We start from the raw sequence: 18,718 nt of genomic DNA, 5'->3' as shown, positions 1-18,718 counted from the left end.
GAAATTACCACTTTGATAATTTCACTGTTTTGAATTTAAGCCCCTTACGTTGTTTCAGTGAAATACCAGCGTGCACAGTACTGGGTACCAGCTTAATGACGTGACGTCGTAAATGACGTCACGTTGTATTATTATTTGGCGCGCTTTTCATTCCGTATGAGGTTAAATGTCTTTTTAAAACGTTTCTTTGCATGTAATAAAAAGAAAATTTGTTTAGTTTAGTGTAATATTGAAATATATTTCACCTTGTGAACACCAAAAGATCATATTTCACTCGTGGCTGCGCCACTCGTGAAATATTCCTTTTGGTGCTCACTCGGTGAAATATATTCCGATCTTACACTGAACTAAACAAATATCCTCTATATAATATTTTGACGAATAAAGACTTAAATGTTCATTTATCTCATTCAGTTTCATACTGTAGACGTTAATAAAGAAAAAGGAGCAAATCTGTAAAACATATATCAAAATAATAATTTAAATGTAAATATGATAAAATACATGGTAGCACTTTGTAATTATTGTTAAAACATGTTTTTCTGTTTAAACAGTCCTATATCTTACCTTGAATATTTTAGATTTTACATTTTGATTTATATCATACCAGTCTAGACTAACAGTGATACATAAGAATTGACCTGAATTTTAGGGACAATTTCTTTTGTGAAACATGTTGGGTTTTTGTCTGGCGGTATTATATTTGTATGATAATTTCTTCTAAAGAAGTTATAATGTAACAAGTGTTATTTCTAAGGTTTATTTTATTTACAAAGAAATACATCTCTGTCAACCTTGTTTTGTGTTGGCTTCTTGGGATAATCTTGCCATATATTCTTTCTTATTACAAAATATAACAAGTTCTCATGAATGTATGGAAGTATTAATTTTATTGAGTGACATGACATGTCTTTACTTTGCCTGAAGAGTTGATGTTTGCTTCGAGTTTTGTAAGTTTGAAGTGATCATAGTCAAAGATGGTTTCACTTTCTATTGAGCGATATGTCTTAATTCTCTATTAAGTCCTTGGTACAATGCTTCATGTAGAAAATGGTCATCTTTTTGAATAGCTCCAAATTTTATTGCTTGTGTATATAACCAAACAAATTTCCAAGCACTGAATTTCTTGATTAAAGCAGAATAAATCACAATGGTCAATTCTTATTCAAGCACTATTCTTTCATTAGAATTTCACAGCACCCTATTTTTAAAGCACTATAGTGTAAACAGAAATTTACAACACTAACTTTTATTCAAACACTATTTACTGATTATAATTGCAAGCACTTTTCCACAATATAACAACACAGGCATAATATACCTTTCAACCACTATCATCACAGCTCTTTTGTTCATTTCAAGCACTAAGCACTTTCATCACAAGCACTAAATTCAAGCACTAATTTCGCAGAAGGAACTTTTAAGTACTACTTACACAAGATTCCCGTACTGATTTTTTATTTCAAATGTGGCTATATGCAGCATTATTTCACTTTTCATATTAAAATATGGTGGTCTCCTACCATTTTTTAATTTCACTTTCAAAATGAAGTGTTTTCAACAACACTATTTCAATTTCACCTGTAGTACTACAAAAATATATTTTCATAGTTCAACACGAGTCAATCAACACTCCACTATTCAAGATCTTAATGTCACAAAGACCTCACTTATTCCCAGTTGTCAATTATCACACTTCAGATTAATTTATTTTATTTTACAAGGGACCTTAGAAAATTCACAAAACTCAGACTGGAAAAAGTACATAAACTCCTTGGTTATTGCATATTACTGCACACCTCATAAATCTACTGGAATATCAACCATCATGAATTATTATTGGAAGTAGTCCCAGACTACCAATTGACACAATGTTTGAAAATGCCTGAGAAAAGACGACTTCAAATAAGAATGCAAAAAATACATCGATGACAAAAAAAGAGAGAAAGACAAATAGTACAACAACTCACTTATAAAGCTAATAGTAAACAAAAGAAACAATATAATAAGAAGATAAGAGTAGCAAAAATAGAAAAAAGAGAATAGGTTTAAGTTAAAATATTAGCTCATGGCGAAGGACAAATTTGAAGAACCAATATAAAAAGTAATAGACAAGCCAAGACAAGACATACCTGTTTTTCAAGTTAAATCTCCAGATGGTACACTTAAGACATTTCACTGAAATCATTTACATCCAGTGAACTACTTGGATGATTGAAAAGACACTGAAGAGGATATTGAAATTATCATTGAAGATAAAGAAAAAGAGAAAAGAATGTCAGGAGAAAAGATAGTGACGTCACAAGCGAGGAATCTGAAGATTATTGACAATGGGATATTATCTTTATCCAGAGAGCATGGGAACGCCATAAATCCAAAGTCAACATAACAAAAGAGAATGTTGGAAAAAGTGTACCGTATTTTAAGTTTATAAAGATAGAAGAAAATTGTGATACAGACCTTCAATTATGTTTCTGTAGAAGTAAAGACACCTGATAAAAAGAAGACAGGAAAAAATAAAGTGGCAAATGCTACTTCTCAGACTATTCAGACCATAAATGTGAGAATAAAAAGCTCAGAACAACATATAAAAAGAGAAGTGGCGAATTTACTTGAAGAACATGGGAATTTAGAACACAATGACAAAACAACCGAAACATTTAAAGATAGACATGAAGATACATTGGCAAACACAACAGACACCATAATAGAAGAAAACAGATGAACTGATATAGGAAAAAAAGAGAAACAGAAAATGAAAATGAAAGTGTTGAACATAGAGAAGAAACAGATAACAGAAACTTAAAGATCCTGTATGTTTTGTGATTGATATTGTTACTGTCTGTATACCACACTTGCAAAAAAATATATATGTATATAATTATGCAAGTAAAACAATTTTCAAACATCGAAGAATATGTAAAATGTGTACTGCAAATATTTAAGCACATTATATTTAATCAATAAATTATATGCATTAATTTCTTATTGGAAAATTTGACTTAGAATTTATAGAAAATAAATTTCTAATTATCTCCCTTTATTTACATGAAATATTAAAATCGGTAATATCTTTATAAATAATGCTTATTGGAACTTACAATATTGACAAATCTTAATTTGAGCATCATATTTATGAAATAAAACCATGAAAAAAATGTGTTACAGGATCTTTAAGAAATAGAAGTAAAAGTCAATGAGAGATAAGAGTGATAGAGCCACAGGTATAAATACTATTGTAGAAGTAACCGATACTGATGCAGAGACGACATAAGGAGAATCAGATACACAGACAAAAACACAACCAATGAAGATAGACCCTTGTAGGAAAAGTCTTTTACCACCAGATCCACCAGGAATATCTGATAGAACAAGGAAAGAACCAAAACGGTATGGAGATTTTCAAATGTATGTGATTGTGAATACAAGCACTACCAGCACTACACCATATCATTCTAAATTCAGAGCTGTGGGGACCTGAATAGGATCAAGAGTACTTCAAACCATGGAATTAGACACAGCAAGAAAAGTTTTTACATCTCTTATGTCATGATATGTTTTAAAAATCTTAAACTGTTTTTAAGGTTTGAAAATAATAATAAAAAACCCTATATCATATCACACTTTAAATCAAATTTTTGATATTTTTATTTTAAAATATAAATATATAGTATTGATGTTCTTATGAGATCTATCATAATGACATTTTACATGGGAACATTTTAATTTATGCAGGGGGAGAAAGTCGAATGTTCATTAAAGTACATTGTATTAAATACATAGTACTTTAAGTATATTTTTCTTTATGTTTATTGTCCGCAAAGTAAATTGTCTTAAGGAAGTTAAAATGTAAGTAAATTAGCCTTTAAAGTGCATTGTTCTTTAGAATGATGTTCTTTAGAATGATTTTCCTTGAAGTACATTGTCATTAAAGTAAAAATTATTTTTGAAATAAAGGAAGTTGATCATACTGAGAATCATATTGTGTTCTATTAACAATACATATGTTTATTGTAATTAGTTATTTATCTATAACTATCATAGATTTTTAGCAAGTCAGTTGAGGTGGAGATATTTTGACGAGACAATGACGGGACTTCATTTAAAACGGGGCGGAAATGTGCAACCAAGCGCAATTGTAAGGTTAATTGTTATTTTCTAAGACATACAACCCTGTCAACCTTGTTTGATTTTAATTTTTACTTTCCATTCGACGAAATTTGCTATCTACTTATCCACGATGTTTCCCTCCTAAAGTTCACTTGAGGTTATCCTTTGTGTAATCATATCTTGATGGTCATTTTGACATATATGTATATGTGTTTTCTTACTTAGAAATTATTTTTTTAAATATTAAGGTTTGAGGAGTTTGGTATTGGTTCTTTTATTTGTTCTTAAAAGTTTTTATGTCAGCTAAATGAAGAATTAATTTAATTAATACAGTTGTGTATTTTGTATATTAAATAAAAGTTATTTTGATAACTTAGTAATATTCTTGAGTGTTAGAATTCAAGATTTTAGCATACTTTATTGTCTGAAATCACTGTTTCTATTTGTTATGAATTGCTGTTTGAAAATTACAGTAATACAACATTATTCACAGCACTGTTAGACAGGTATGAGACAGGTGTGATGTAGCAGGCGTTTGATCCACAATTGACACGTTATGTTTATCATTATGTAATTGATTATTTATTTTGGAACTACATGCATATTTTTAAGGTAATGATAAGAGTACAATGTATATTCTTTAGATATGTATTTTGTGTATAAATGATATATTAAAAAAGGTATAATTCTTAGATTATTCATATGGACTGATCTGTTGATATAATGAATTGCTATATTTAAAGATATTATATGTGTTTGTATTTAATTTATTTATTTCATGGTGATAAGGAATACTTAATCTGTATATTTTCAGGGCTCGTTGCTACTCTAGTACTATAATATATGTGTAATATGTATGTGTTGAAATGTTAATCTGATGGACTGTGTATGATATATCAGTGTCCAGTACACATTAAACACGAACCAGCAACCCTCGAGTTTTGTTTTAAAAAAATCTGGAAACCAAGTGATCCCTCGGAAGCATTAATCACAACAAAATTACATAAGAATTGCAGACTCGGTTTGATTGAGTCTGTACATGAGGGATAATGAATGAGTGCAACATCCCTCACGCCCCCTAGCACCGGCATGAGCGGTACTCAACTCTCAACACTTAATAGTGCTGGCATCAATGATCCCGAAGGACCAGAAAAATATAACAACACTGAAGTGAAGTAACCACTGGAGAACATACATATAGTAAACAAATCCAGCATCTACACATTTAATATACGTTCGCTAAGATTATATCATCGTATCTTGAAATCCATAGTATATCATACTTATCATACTTATAACAGAATTCTACAGGGTCCTATTCCGTCTATAATATTTTGATTGTAACCCGCGATAATAATCGCCTAAAAAGGGCGAAATTTAGTACTAAATTTCGTAAGTCTCTCACGCGATAATTATCGCCCTTTCTGTAAACCGGGGACTCTAATACTAGTCAAATTTAACAATTTCACATCGATAATTATCGTCTTAATTTTCGCATGTTGTGTGTTCTTCACTCGATAATTATGGCGTTAAAGAGCGCAAAAAATTATCGCGTGAGAGACTTGCGAAATTTAATACATGCGAAATTTAGTACAAAATTTCGACATTTAGAGGACGCTTAATATGTCGAAATTATGGCAGGAAAAACAAATTCTAGCGGTGTAACGGAGCTACGTGCTGTCTCTTCACCGGGAGGTAATGGGTGGGAACGAAGGATTGGAAATTTTGTTAGACAATCATTTATTCTGACGGTCTGGCGAAGACAGAAATTCAAACGGTTCTGAAACTATCTAGCACGTTTGGTAAAAATATAGTTTTATTAGCTCGACTTTTAAAAAAATGTAGAGGTATTGTTATAGTCCTGGCGGCGTGCCATCCACAAATTTGTACCTGGATCATAACTTTTAAATTCTTAGTGTATTGTCTTCTAATTTGGCCACAGCAACCCTTAGGACAAAACCTTTCCGTTGACCAAACTAACCTTGACTATCATTCAAAACATGATCCTGATCTTCAAGGTCAAATGTCCAAATTTTGCTTGTTCTTTCTTTTATTGGCTATAACTGTTATTTTAAAATTTATAACTTTATTACAAAGTTTCATATTGTAAACTCTAATGGTTTAAGATTTATATCCCGGACAAAGTTCAAAGTGTAAAAATGAACAAAAGGCAATAACTCCAAAATAAGGCAAGGCAAAGTTATGGTTCTTTTTGCGATGCTTTTTTACCTAATGAAATCTATCTGCCTTCAAAAAATCATTGATATCTCTTATAGTTTTAAAGCTATGTCCAGAACAAATTTTTAAATTGAATATTTAAAGTGTAAAAATGAACAAAGGGTAATAACTCAAATATTAAGCAAGACAGAGTTATGGTTCTTTCGCACTGCACTTTTACTCAATGAGATCTATTTACCTGCTAAGTTTCGTGTTGATTTCTCTTGTGGTTTCTAAGTTATGTCCCGGACAAGAAAAGCGGACATACGGACAGACGGACGGACAAAGCGGCGACTATCAACCTTCGGGAAGCATAGACAATGGACTTGAATTTTAAAAGGGGATAGAGGTTATGAAGACTGCATATCATAGATAATACGTCAAAAAACAAATTTGAAAAGCAAGCCACATATACTAAGGGTGATTCAACAGTATTCAAATGAGGAATACTGGAACCGCCCAAAAAGAAAACAGCCGAATGAAAAGAACAAAATTACGTCAAGCACATAAATATTGTCGTGCTGAACGAGCATTAGTTATATAACATCCCTGATTGAATGTACGGGACGACTTTATACAGCCTCCACACCTTAAACTTTAAATTGTCAGTAAGTTATAGAGGAGACTTGAACCAAGTTAACTTTGACCTAGACCTTGAGGGTATATACTTGATTGGTGTGCTCGGCACTTGGTGTCATAATGACAATCATTTCTGCCAAGTGATGTTAAAACATTGCAGCAGTTTAAATGTTTTTAAGTGTAACCAAAGGGAAATAATCAGTTGTAGTTTATTGATTGAAATATGTATGAGTGATTTCACTTGGCTGTTGTATTAGTAAGTCATGCGTGTAATTGTTCCCGCCGTTTTCTGAGTTGTCATGAGTTTTTGTGAAAGGCAGACATGTTTTTCAATCGTTTATAAGTTGATAAAATTCTATTAATTCTTAAAAAGGATAGTGGATTTTGGGTTGAGGTTGGTGAAGTTTTATATTGGTTGCTTACTTTGTTTAAGTGAGTTACACATGATCTGTGTGTCTGAAGTTTATTAAAAGAAGATATTCGTGTATATTGTACATGATTTGTTTACAATGCATCTGATAATGGCAGCATATTTAAAGTTAATATCTATTTGCAGTAATTATATAAATCACTGTCATTCTCTTTTTTTGCACATGTTTAATTATAGTATGTTGCAGTAACACCACAAGACTGAGTATTTTTGAATGAGTGTCTTTGAGTCAAATCCGCAATTGGTATGTTTTTTACATGTCAAATTATTGTTTTTACTATTTTATAAGCTTACTTTATTTATTTCAAAGGCCACTGGATTGAATCATTAAATGTTGAATATAATACAGACAACTGTACTTGGAATGGTTAAATGACTGTTATATTGGCTATTTCGTGTCAGATATATGTTATAATCATGCTATGACTTAAATTGTATATATTGTGATGTGTTAATGATCTCAGTATGTACATGTATGTAGTATTTCTATAATTGTTTGTTTCAGGGCTTGATCTTCTTGATACTGATTTCATAATTGATTGGTGCTTAAACGAGTGCTTGAAGTTGTGATGTGACTTTAACCTCATGGGTTAAAATACTTGAAGCTTTATATTACATACTGATATCATACACTGATGGATATTTCAGTTAAAAGTATTGAACGAACTTACGTTTTGCACATTGACCCAAAATGGTGATCACATGTGCAAAGTTATTTAACAAGATGGCCATGATGGCCCTGAAATCGCTCACCTTTATATAAAAACTCCATGAACAATCGGTAAACTTTGACCCATGGGCATTTATTTGAAAAAACTTGGTAAACACTCACCAGAATATTTACATGCTTAATATCTAAGCTCTAGCTCTTTTGATTTTTTAAGAGATGATGTTTTTTCAGTTTTTTTTTATATATAATCATGTATGGAAATTTAATGACAACCTTGGGGCAAGGCCAATTTCTACCTAAGGGCTTTTATTTGAACAGGGTTGGTAAGCACTTACTAGAAGACATTTCATGCCAAATATCGATGCTTTAGCTCTTTGGGGTTTTCAAAAGAAGATATGTAAAGGTTATACTATATACATATAAAGAAACCAATGACCCTCCGGGGCGGGCCTAATTTTGACTCCAGGAATTATATTTAAACAAACTCACTAGAAAATGTTTTATGTTAGATATCTAAGCTCTAGCTCTTTTGGCATTATAAGGGATGACTTTTACAGTTTTTACAAGATACATATAAAGAAAATGACCCCCGGGGCGGGGCCAATTTTGACCAAAGGCCTTTAAATTGATAAACTTTGTAGACACTCTCTGTACAATGTTTCTTGCCAAATATCTAGCTCTTTGTTTTTTTTTGTTTTGTTTTTTAATTTTCAGATTTTACAATGGACATGTAAGGGAAATCAATGACATCCCGAAGCGGGACCAATTTTGACCTAAGCACTTTTATTTGAAAAACCTTTGTAGACACTCACCAGAAGATGTTTCATGCTTAATATCTAAGCTCTAGCTCGTTTGGTTTTTAAAGAGATGTTGTTTTTTTCAGTTTTTACTATATACATATATGGAAAATTAACGTTTCCCCGCAGCGGGGCCAATTTTAACCCAAAGACTTTCATTTGAACAAACTTTGTCAGCATGCACTAGATGATGCTACATGGCAAATATCAAAGTTCTAGCTCTTTGGTTTTCTTTAAGAAGATTTTTTTTCTTTTGCATAGAATTAAATCCAATTTTCAAAGTGACCACCAAACGAACATTGCTGTGAATTTTGGATTCAATTGACTGAACGGTTTATGAGGAGATGTCCTTTAAAGTAAAAGTTAACGGACAACGAACGGACGACAGGACGCCGGACGAAAAGCGATCAAAAAACTCACCTTGTCACTTTGTGACAGGTGAGCTAAAATATTTTCAGCGGTTTAAAAGTTATAGAGCGGAGATGAAATGTATGTTTTTTAGCACTTGACCTTTAGGATTGACTTTGATCTTGGGGATAGCAACCTAATTATTGCGCTCTGAGTATCGTTTCATAAGGGTGATGACTTTTGTCAAGCTTTTTGTTAATCAGCAGTTTAAAAGTTATGGTTCTTTGTGTTAAAAAAAAGTAAAATTCTTCTCAATGCAATTAATAATTTACATATTATATGCTATCAATGACTCATATTTCAACTGTTTGACAAATAAAAATAGTAATAGCTATTCTTGCATTTGATGACTTTTTCTGCTAATTTGTATAGGATAGAAAACGTGTGGGTTTGTCTATACGATATACGTTAGCGAGTGTCTGTATGGTAAAGACAACCCCATGAGATTATCTATCTGACTTAGACCACGTGCTTACAGACCAGTTTTATGCACAGGGATTTGCATGTAAGTTTCTTATTTGTACTCTTTTTTAACAGATTTAAAACACATATCGCTATCAGTTTCTGAATGTTTCTGTCATACCAACGTTGTATGCTTAGCTATGTTTAACAACTATTAAGTATACATGACGGATGGTCCGATAATTTTTCTTTTTGATAAATTGAAACAAAAATGTCAAATCCATGTGGGTGTATGTAAACTGACCGGTGGTTATTATTGTCTGTATACTTTGCCAGATTAACTTGCACTCATGAATATTCCGTGGGAATCGCCAGACAATTATCGGTTATTATGAGCCTTATAACGGGTATATTTTGACGGCAACTCGTATATTTGCGGAACTTGAATTAGTGCTTGTTCAATTTTGTCAAATATAACGGTAACTGCGTTATTTTAACCGTTTTTGTATAGGATCTTCGTAAGGTATAGTTAATAACTGACCTCTAATTTGACCTTTATACAAGTTCATTTGAAATGAGTAGTCCGTAATCCAGTCTTGTCAAAAACCAGTTTATTCTATTTGCTGTTAATAGACTTTTGCAGCTTACTCTCACGCAGACAGTGGACATCTGATAACGAACAAATGTTGCGGGGGATTTCTCAAAACATTTGTAAACTGAGAAGAGTCAAAATTCAGAACATTTAACTTTCTCATCTATACATGAGCGTATAAGGAGTTAGAATATTTCTGGAGATAGAGACAAAAACACGTAATCATTTTTATGACATTTTATTGTCATAATTTATTTAACATGGTGCATTTATTTCATTCATCATCGGAGCTAACTCCGAGTTCTCTAAATAATTTGTCAACTTTCTTTGTGATGAACTTGTTGTATGCCAGCTGGTTTTCTCTGATCAGTGCTACTGGTGACTTTTTTTCTACCCATGCCCCTGCCACTGTTGTTCTTTCCGGCATGTTGATCCACAGTTGCCGGTCACGGTTACCGGTCTCAGAGAGGCAGCCACGGTTACCGGTCTCGGCGCAGGTTCGGATTGTTGGTCAATCGCTACAAAGGGAAAATATATTTTAACGAAGCATATTATTCTTTCAAATTTCTTACAGCTACAGCATTCACTATTTTATGTTTTAATATTGTATTCTTATAAAACTGTATACATGTACATGTATTAGGATATTCTATTCCATTTAGTTTTCAGTAGTTGTATTATTTCTATAGCCGAAACATAATTTTCAACATTTATTTCCATTTTATTGAACATAAATCATTTTCATTATTTCATGTTGAGAGTGGCCTCCTTGGTCACATAATTGATGCACAGTAGTATGCACTGATGACAAATTTTAGCCCTACCCCCCCCCCATTTTAAACATACTAGGAGATAAGACATATCCAAACAGGTACAGGATATACGTCTGCCCAACTGTCGCGAAAATGAGGACAAGAGCTACGAAAATGTAGAAAATAAAATAGGTATGTAAACTACAGGGTGACTGTGGAACATGCAATTTCCCAACTTAAGTCTTACCATGCTATAAGCTCGGTGCGGAGACATTCAAGAAAATTGTTAAGTAACACTTTAATGATGTGTGCCGGACTTATTTGCAGACGGTAAGAAATTGGTTTGAACTATTAACATAAATTTGAAAACTAGATTGTTTATTATCATTTACTTACCCTTCAACTTTGAATTATATACAATATTATTATTTTGAGAAAACCCCTGAAAGTTATCAGCAGTCCACCGTCCACTGTCCGCATCGGTGTAAGCTGCAAAAGTCTAGTATAAATCCAACCAAAAGGAAATGTCTATCTCATTAAAGTGCAGTCAATGCTCAATACTTTGTGCGGATCTATATTACTAGCACGTTTGTACATGTAGATTTATTGTATGGTAAAATGAATAAGGGGAATTTGATTTAAGCCAACTTTTTCAAACTGACAATGTTACAATTACACAACTGGACAATTTACCCACACAGGATTTGGTTAATATAAACGTAAAAAGTGATACTGATGGACGATTTGATTCTTTAAATGTTGTAACTGATAGCGATTTATCTCTGCTGAAAGCGCAGCGAATACCAAGAAATACACGCAAACAAAATAGTTGGGCTATGTCTTGCTTTGAAGACTCGGCGCAGTGGTGAATCAAGCAAAGTGAAACTTTGTTGGATGACCGTGCGGCGGTCCCAGTTGACCTAGCTGTTCAATCCACAGTAAGTTTGGATTATTGGTTGTCCCGATTTATCGTGGAATGTCGTAGGAAAGATGGAAAGAACTATCCCCCAAATACGTTATATAGCATCCATTCAACGTACTTTGAGAGAGGACTATGGTCGCTTTGATGTGAAAATACTGGACGAGAGTGACAAGTCATTCAGCGAGTTCCGAAAGGCGTTAGACAGTCGCATGAAAGCATAAACCAGTGCAGGTAAGATTACCAAAATAACTGTTTAATATAAATAACAGGCTTGACTCTAGTGGGAAAATATAATTCTAGAAATATCAAGGAGGGTGCGATCTTATAGGTATGTCTTACTTTTATGAGATCAAAATATACAGCAAACATGTATTGATGTATTTATAAGTTACGGAAGCTGATAACTTCCTCCGCCGTCCCCCCCCCCCCGGAACCAAGATTGAACTTATTTAACGTCATCATTCGTAGCCATCTAGCTGGCTGATCGATGATTCTACCCGCTTGTTATCATATAAAGTTGGAAATATGTATCACATACGCATGTAATAGCAATTGCGTGTACACGCAATAGCTAGTACGTGCGTACAAGATAGTTTATATGTGCATACGTAATAGCCGTCGCATGTGCGCATAAAGGCCGCCACATAAAATACTGGCGACGTCAACTTTATACCGCCAAACGAAATGTAAGAAAAACTGCCTGTATATACATGTATCTTTTAAGCTTAACTCAAACTTTTTCATTTATCAGTGATCTCAGCTATTTTTTCGAACTTCAGGTATTGGTATTCACCGCGACAGAGCAGACCCCGTGACGGAAGAAGACGAGTTGCTATTGTGGAATCGTAATGTTATTGGGCTTGATTCCGCCAAAAGTTTAAGTTTCAACATAAAACTTAAGATGTTACTCAGTATAGTATAACTAATGAATCTTACCAGAAAATATTGGTATTTTGTGGACGTTCCAGTAATTTAAAAAATGTTCAGGGTGGTCTCAAACAAAGAAGGGTTGTGCCGAAGCTGGTAAAACAGTTTCAAGATGAAAATAATCCCAGGTGTATTGTTAGTCTGCTTGAGCAATATTTGTCACATATTCCACCAGCAGGGCCTTTTATAGGAAACCATTGCCAAATAGAATTAACGGGGCGGTAGCTTTCTCTCAGTGTGTTTGCATTAACACGCTGGGAAAATACATGAAATCTATGTTTCAAGAAGCCAAAATTGGCACGGAAGGGCGCAACATTAGAAACCGGTCAAGTAACCCTTTGTACTCGCCTATATGAAAGCAACTACGACGAACAGGCTATAATGGCACGAAGCGGGCACCGTAGTACTGCAGTTCGGGATTATAAACGTCCTTATCTGGGTCAACTGCAGCAACTAAGTAACGTACTGCAGCCCCCAGTCAAGAAAAAATCAGAGACACTGCCCCTATGTTAGCTAATAGGACACTTACTGAAACTGTTAGCAGTAGCCGTTTCGAAATATGTGTACCGGAGTCTATTGACACTCTTTAAAATTCTACAAAATTTAGAATTAATATTATGTAAATTTTCTGTATACACTGTTACATTATTATTTCAGCACTGAACTCGAAATTGTTTCAGTAACAAACGGTTTCTTTGAATGTAGTTGTGCGTAGTGTACATTACATACATGCATGTTCTTTTACCCTTATAAAGATATTTAGTTTGCTAAGGGTAAACTTTAATCGTCCCGCCCTCTGCCCCCTCCTCCCCCCGTTTACGCCCACACAAGATCTGTCCATGCAAATACAGCCCAAATTGACTGCATGCTTATGCACGATTTTCTCGTCTTATCTGTTAATAAGACGGGAAAATCGTGCGTATATATGGTGTAAAATAGACAACGGTTTAGTGTTGTCTATACGATATATACAACGGAAATAATGAGCCGTGATTGGTCAATTCGGAGCAAGCGTGGTCTTAAAGAGGATAGATAACTGTTTGCAATCTATTACCTTGATAATATCTTACTTTATAAAATCTTATCAAAACATATCAAAACATTCATGAAATATGCATAAATCTGGAGACGCGTGGCTTATAAGGTGTGAAATATTTGTAAAAAAGTACAAACAGCTATTTATCACCTTATATTGTACAATTCACCGCTATATACCAGTATATTAATATATTAAGAAAAAAACATATCTCGTATGTATGAAAACGACATATGTCCCTAAAACTCACCTGACTTTGAGACATTTGGTTGTTGTAGCTTACATATTTCTGTGTAAAGGGAAGACATTTATCAGAAATTTTGTAACACTTTCAAAACAAAACATTACATTCTACCTGCCTACATTTCATAGCAGAACGTTTTATGTGTCAATGCTCGCCGTTGTTGATTGTGAGATATTGTGAGTATATATAGTCGAAGTGTTTTTATTAATGAGGAGAAAGAGAGCACAATCATTTATTGTGGTATAAAGTAAATATATTTTATGATAAGTAAGGTATTTCGTTACATCATGACAGTCCAAAATCAACTATTTTAACGGTAAATAAATAATAAAGTAAAACACATTAATGTTATTATGGATGCAAGTGTAATAAGAATGTTAACAAATTAACAAGGTAGATTTAATTGTTTATCAAATTTTATTAACACTTTATACTTTTTTAAAAATAATTTTCCAGAGGAATTCATTGTTGTGATCTATTTTGAAATGGAAGCGTACGTTTTTGCTTGTTTATCGTCATCATTTATTCCACATGAACATACATTAAGCTTCATTTTTGAAAACGTTATTCACTAGAACTGTGTTGTTGTGCCGTAAAACCATTCCACCTGGCTGTATATTTCATTCCATTACATCATGCCAGTCCAAAATTAACTACGTTTGACGGAAAAAAGTAAGAAAGTATTGTTATTTTGGATGCAGAAATAATATGAATAGTTACGGATTTCATAGTTTTATTAGATAAATTTTTATTTTTTGTTTTTCAAAATTTATTATTCACTATTGCAATTGAAAAAATGTTTGGCAAAAATGATTTGTATGTTAATTTGTATGCCATGCTTAATAAAATGTATATCAAATTGCTATACAAAATGTTGACATTATGTTTTGGTGATTCCCGTAACTTCTCTGAATCATTCATTCTGATATCGACAAAATAACACAATTTCATACTTTTTTTAAACGAATTAACCAGATAAATTGAATTCATTATTGGAATATAATTTAAATTGTAGTGTACATTTTTCATTGTTTCACGACATCGTTTTATACCACATGAATATATACATAAGGCTTCTTTTTTAAAACGTTATTCACTAGAACTGTGTTGGTGTGCCTTAAAACCACCCACAATAAACACAAGCGACTTTGAAACATTATGGTTGTTGACTCTAACACCGCCTTAAGCCTATTTTTTAGCTCGACTATTCGATAAGAATAAGTAGAGCTATTGTAGTCACCCCAGCGTCGGCGTCGGCGTCTGCGTCGGCGTAACCACTTATGTTAAAGTTTTTGTAATAGTTTAAATATTTTCAAAGTCCATTGACATATGGCTTTGAAACTTTGCACACTTGTTGACCATCATGACCCAAACCTGTAGACAGGAGGAGGTAACTCTATCAAGCATTTTGACAGAATTATGCCCCTTTTTCGACTTAGAATTTACGTTTAAGTTTTTTGTAATACCTCAAATATTTTCAAAGTCCATTGACATATGGCTTTGAAACTTTTGCACACTTATTCACCATCATGACCCCAACAATGTAAGACGAGGAGGTAACTCTATCAAGCATTTTGACAGAATTATGCCCCTTTTTCGACTAAGAATTTACGTTAAAGTTTTTGTAATACCTCAAATATTTTCAAAGTCCATTGACATATGGCTTTGATACTTTGCACACTCCTTCACCATCATGACCCCTACATGTAGACAGGAGGAGGTAACTCTATCAAGCATTTGGACAGAATTATGCCCCTTTTTCGACTTAGAATTTACTTGAAAGTTTTTGTAATACCTCAAATATTTTATATTTATAATATAAATTTAAAGTAAAATTTTGCCTTTTTCTTTACTTAGAAAATTTTACCTTTTAATTAAGGCTTTTTTTACTATCAAGCACTAAGAATAGTCGAGCGTTGCTGTCCTACCGACAGCTCTTGTTTTTAGACATTATTCATTGTTACAAATTTTATTATGATTTATGCTCTCTGGACATGTTAATAATTGATAATTGATTTAAGGTTGATAATCTTTTGTTGATGCAATTGTAACAATGGATCAAGTTGCCAAAACTGAAGTATTTTTGCTAATATTTGCTAAATGTTATTTCTCTTCATAAATACATGTGTATGTTTACATCATATTACAGTTTATTCTATTACTGTAAGATCAGAAATTTACATCAGGGTTTAATATCTGTTAAACTTTGAGTTAAATCATTTCGAGAAAAAACATCTTTGCATAAAAAATTACCTTCATAGAATCTGAAATAATGCTAGAATTTAGTGACTGTTCTGCTATTAGGCCTACCATCCTTACACAAAACTTGACAACCAAAATGTAAAAAAATCAGTTGTAGAATTATGCTTCTTATTAATATGGATCCTTTTTCTAGAAATTTGGACAAAAAAAATTTGCACTTACATTTTGAGTTTATGTTTGGTTTCAGACTTAAACATTTATGAAAATTTAGCCTTGCATAATTATCTGATTTTACAGTATCACTTATTTTTTAAAAATATTAGAACGATCGAGCAATTACTGTTCTTGTTGAAGGTGCTGGAGACTACACAGACACACAAGCTGATCCTTGTCGATCTCCATACAACACAGATATGCTTACAATAGACCAGGCCGACTTGTTATCATTACAGGTAACACAATCTGAAGCAAATAGTCGTTCTTTTGGATCACAGACATTACCAGTTGTGGTAACTAAAACAGTTCAAGAGATTTAAAATCTTTGTGTTAAGCCAACATCTGTTGATGCAGTAACACAGTGTGATAATGAGTGTTCATGACCTTGTGCTGCAAATAGTGAAAAGATTGAGAAAATATTGGAAATGGTCACAGCATTAGATAACAAATTTGAAAACAAATTGAACACAAGCCTAGTGTCTGTCGATTTTTTAGAAAATGTGTTAAATCGTTCAACTAGAAATGAAACCAATATATCAAGGGTTGCAGTAGAAGAAACTTCAGAAAATGAGACCAATGCATGTCCATCACCAAAGACAACGTCAACACAAGAGCCTGGAATAAAATTTCAAGAAATTGGAGAAAATGAGCAAACTGCTGAAATGTCTTGTGAAAAGGAAAACTATGTGCTTACTCCAAATGAACCAGTCACTCTTACAATTCCGCAAGATGTTGGATGTTGATCAGACTTCCCAGTTCAGCTATGAGCTGGATGCATCATCATCATTAAAATGATCAAAGAAAAACACTTTTCTCACCCCTGCTATTTAGGAGGTATTGCTGAAATCTGTTCGGAAAACGATATTCCAACTAACCGCAATGAACTACATATTTATGCAGATCTGGTTCGACAAGCAAGACTAAATGCCTGCTCTATCGGCAATTTTGGATGGATACTTGTGAAGAAGGTATTTTTAAGTGATGAACTTATTGCAAAGAATTATAATGGGAAAAGGGGAAAAGCAGGTCTATAACCAAGACGAATACACACCATTGAACATACCTGTTTCGACAGCTATGGACCAGGGCCAAATGTCAACCAACTGGCCAAAACAGTAAACACTGGCTTAAGAAACTCTGACTTCGCCCTAACAAAATGAGCAGTGTTAAAGGAGCTCAACTGAGGTTTGACAGGTAATTTGGTGTAAAAAAAAAATGCAAACAAATTTCCACACAAATCACAATATTTTAACTAAAATAACAATAACTTACATTTTAACCAACCCTTTAGCAACAATTTCGCTAGAAAATGCATTTTTCACATTATTTTTTGATGCAAAAATGAAAGTTGGTTTTTCCAGACATGTACAGAAGTTACCCACAATTCATCGGGTATGACTAAAATACGCAAGGGAGATTTTTGAGACAACGGAGTAAACGGGGCAAAATGTCTATTGATTTTTCTCAACACTCTAACCTATCATGTTGTTATAACTTGAGTATAACGAAGAAAAAATGTATAAAAGCTGTTCAAAGTAGCAATTGTGATGTTTTGAAAAATTAAACGCCAGCGAAGCGGACATTTCCTAGACAAAACGGAAAGATATTATTTACAATTATTGTCTTTGACATTTTTAAAATACTGTAAGTTTATTTATACCTATATTCAACCAAAAGTAAAAATATCTGTTAACTGAGAAGTTTGTTTGATGTATACTGAAAAGTTTCAATTTCAATATTTTGAAGAATTGGATGAAGACGAACATAGTGCATCGGTGATATTTATAATGGAATTTGTAATGACATGTATTTAACGCTATCTATTACGTATTTAAATCAAATACAGTTAATAACATTCCATCCTGTAAAAAATGATGAATTTAAAAGCATTTCTTATTTGATTTTCTGTTTTTGGGGTGGGGTTACATCGCACAAAAACCGTGTAGGTCATTATTGCGACTCTTCAGCTTTACTGGTGGAGAAAGAACTCAGGTGCCCCCTTTGCAAAATTGTTTCTGGCACAAACGGGCATCTGAGTATGTAATGAGTGACGTTTCGTAGGTAGGATCGTGATAGGATCGTACATACACGTTCCACAAACACTCATTTCTGAACATTACTTAAGTTTACTTCTGCCATTATGTATGTTATGTAATAAAAAGAGCATCGAAACACGAGCCTATCTGATTTGTACGAGGGGGCGTAGGCCCCGAG

The 18,718-nt window shown here is 33.1% G+C and overlaps 1 protein-coding gene across 1 annotated transcript in view; it reads left to right on the top strand.

Annotated features, from left to right (window-relative positions):
• The window catches only part of LOC132758936 (signal peptide, CUB and EGF-like domain-containing protein 1), a gene marked incomplete at its 5' end in the record, with an annotated part of 40,320 nt that extends 23,496 nt beyond the window's left edge, over positions 1-16,824 (top strand). Inside the window, one exon of the mRNA XM_060750644.1 lies at positions 16,612-16,824. Coding sequence (XP_060606627.1) covers positions 16,612-16,824 — 213 coding nt within the window. The remainder of the gene's footprint in view (positions 1-16,611) is intronic.
• Positions 16,825-18,718: the final 1,894 nt, after the last annotated feature.

Source organism: Ruditapes philippinarum, unplaced genomic scaffold, assembly GCF_026571515.1.
Source record: "Ruditapes philippinarum isolate M1 unplaced genomic scaffold, ASM2657151v2 ctg3084_1_1_1_1, whole genome shotgun sequence".
Taxonomy (NCBI): Eukaryota; Metazoa; Mollusca; class Bivalvia; order Venerida; family Veneridae; genus Ruditapes; species Ruditapes philippinarum.
The sequence above is the reverse complement of the archived record's forward strand: the minus strand, read 5'-3'. Positions and strand labels throughout refer to the sequence as shown.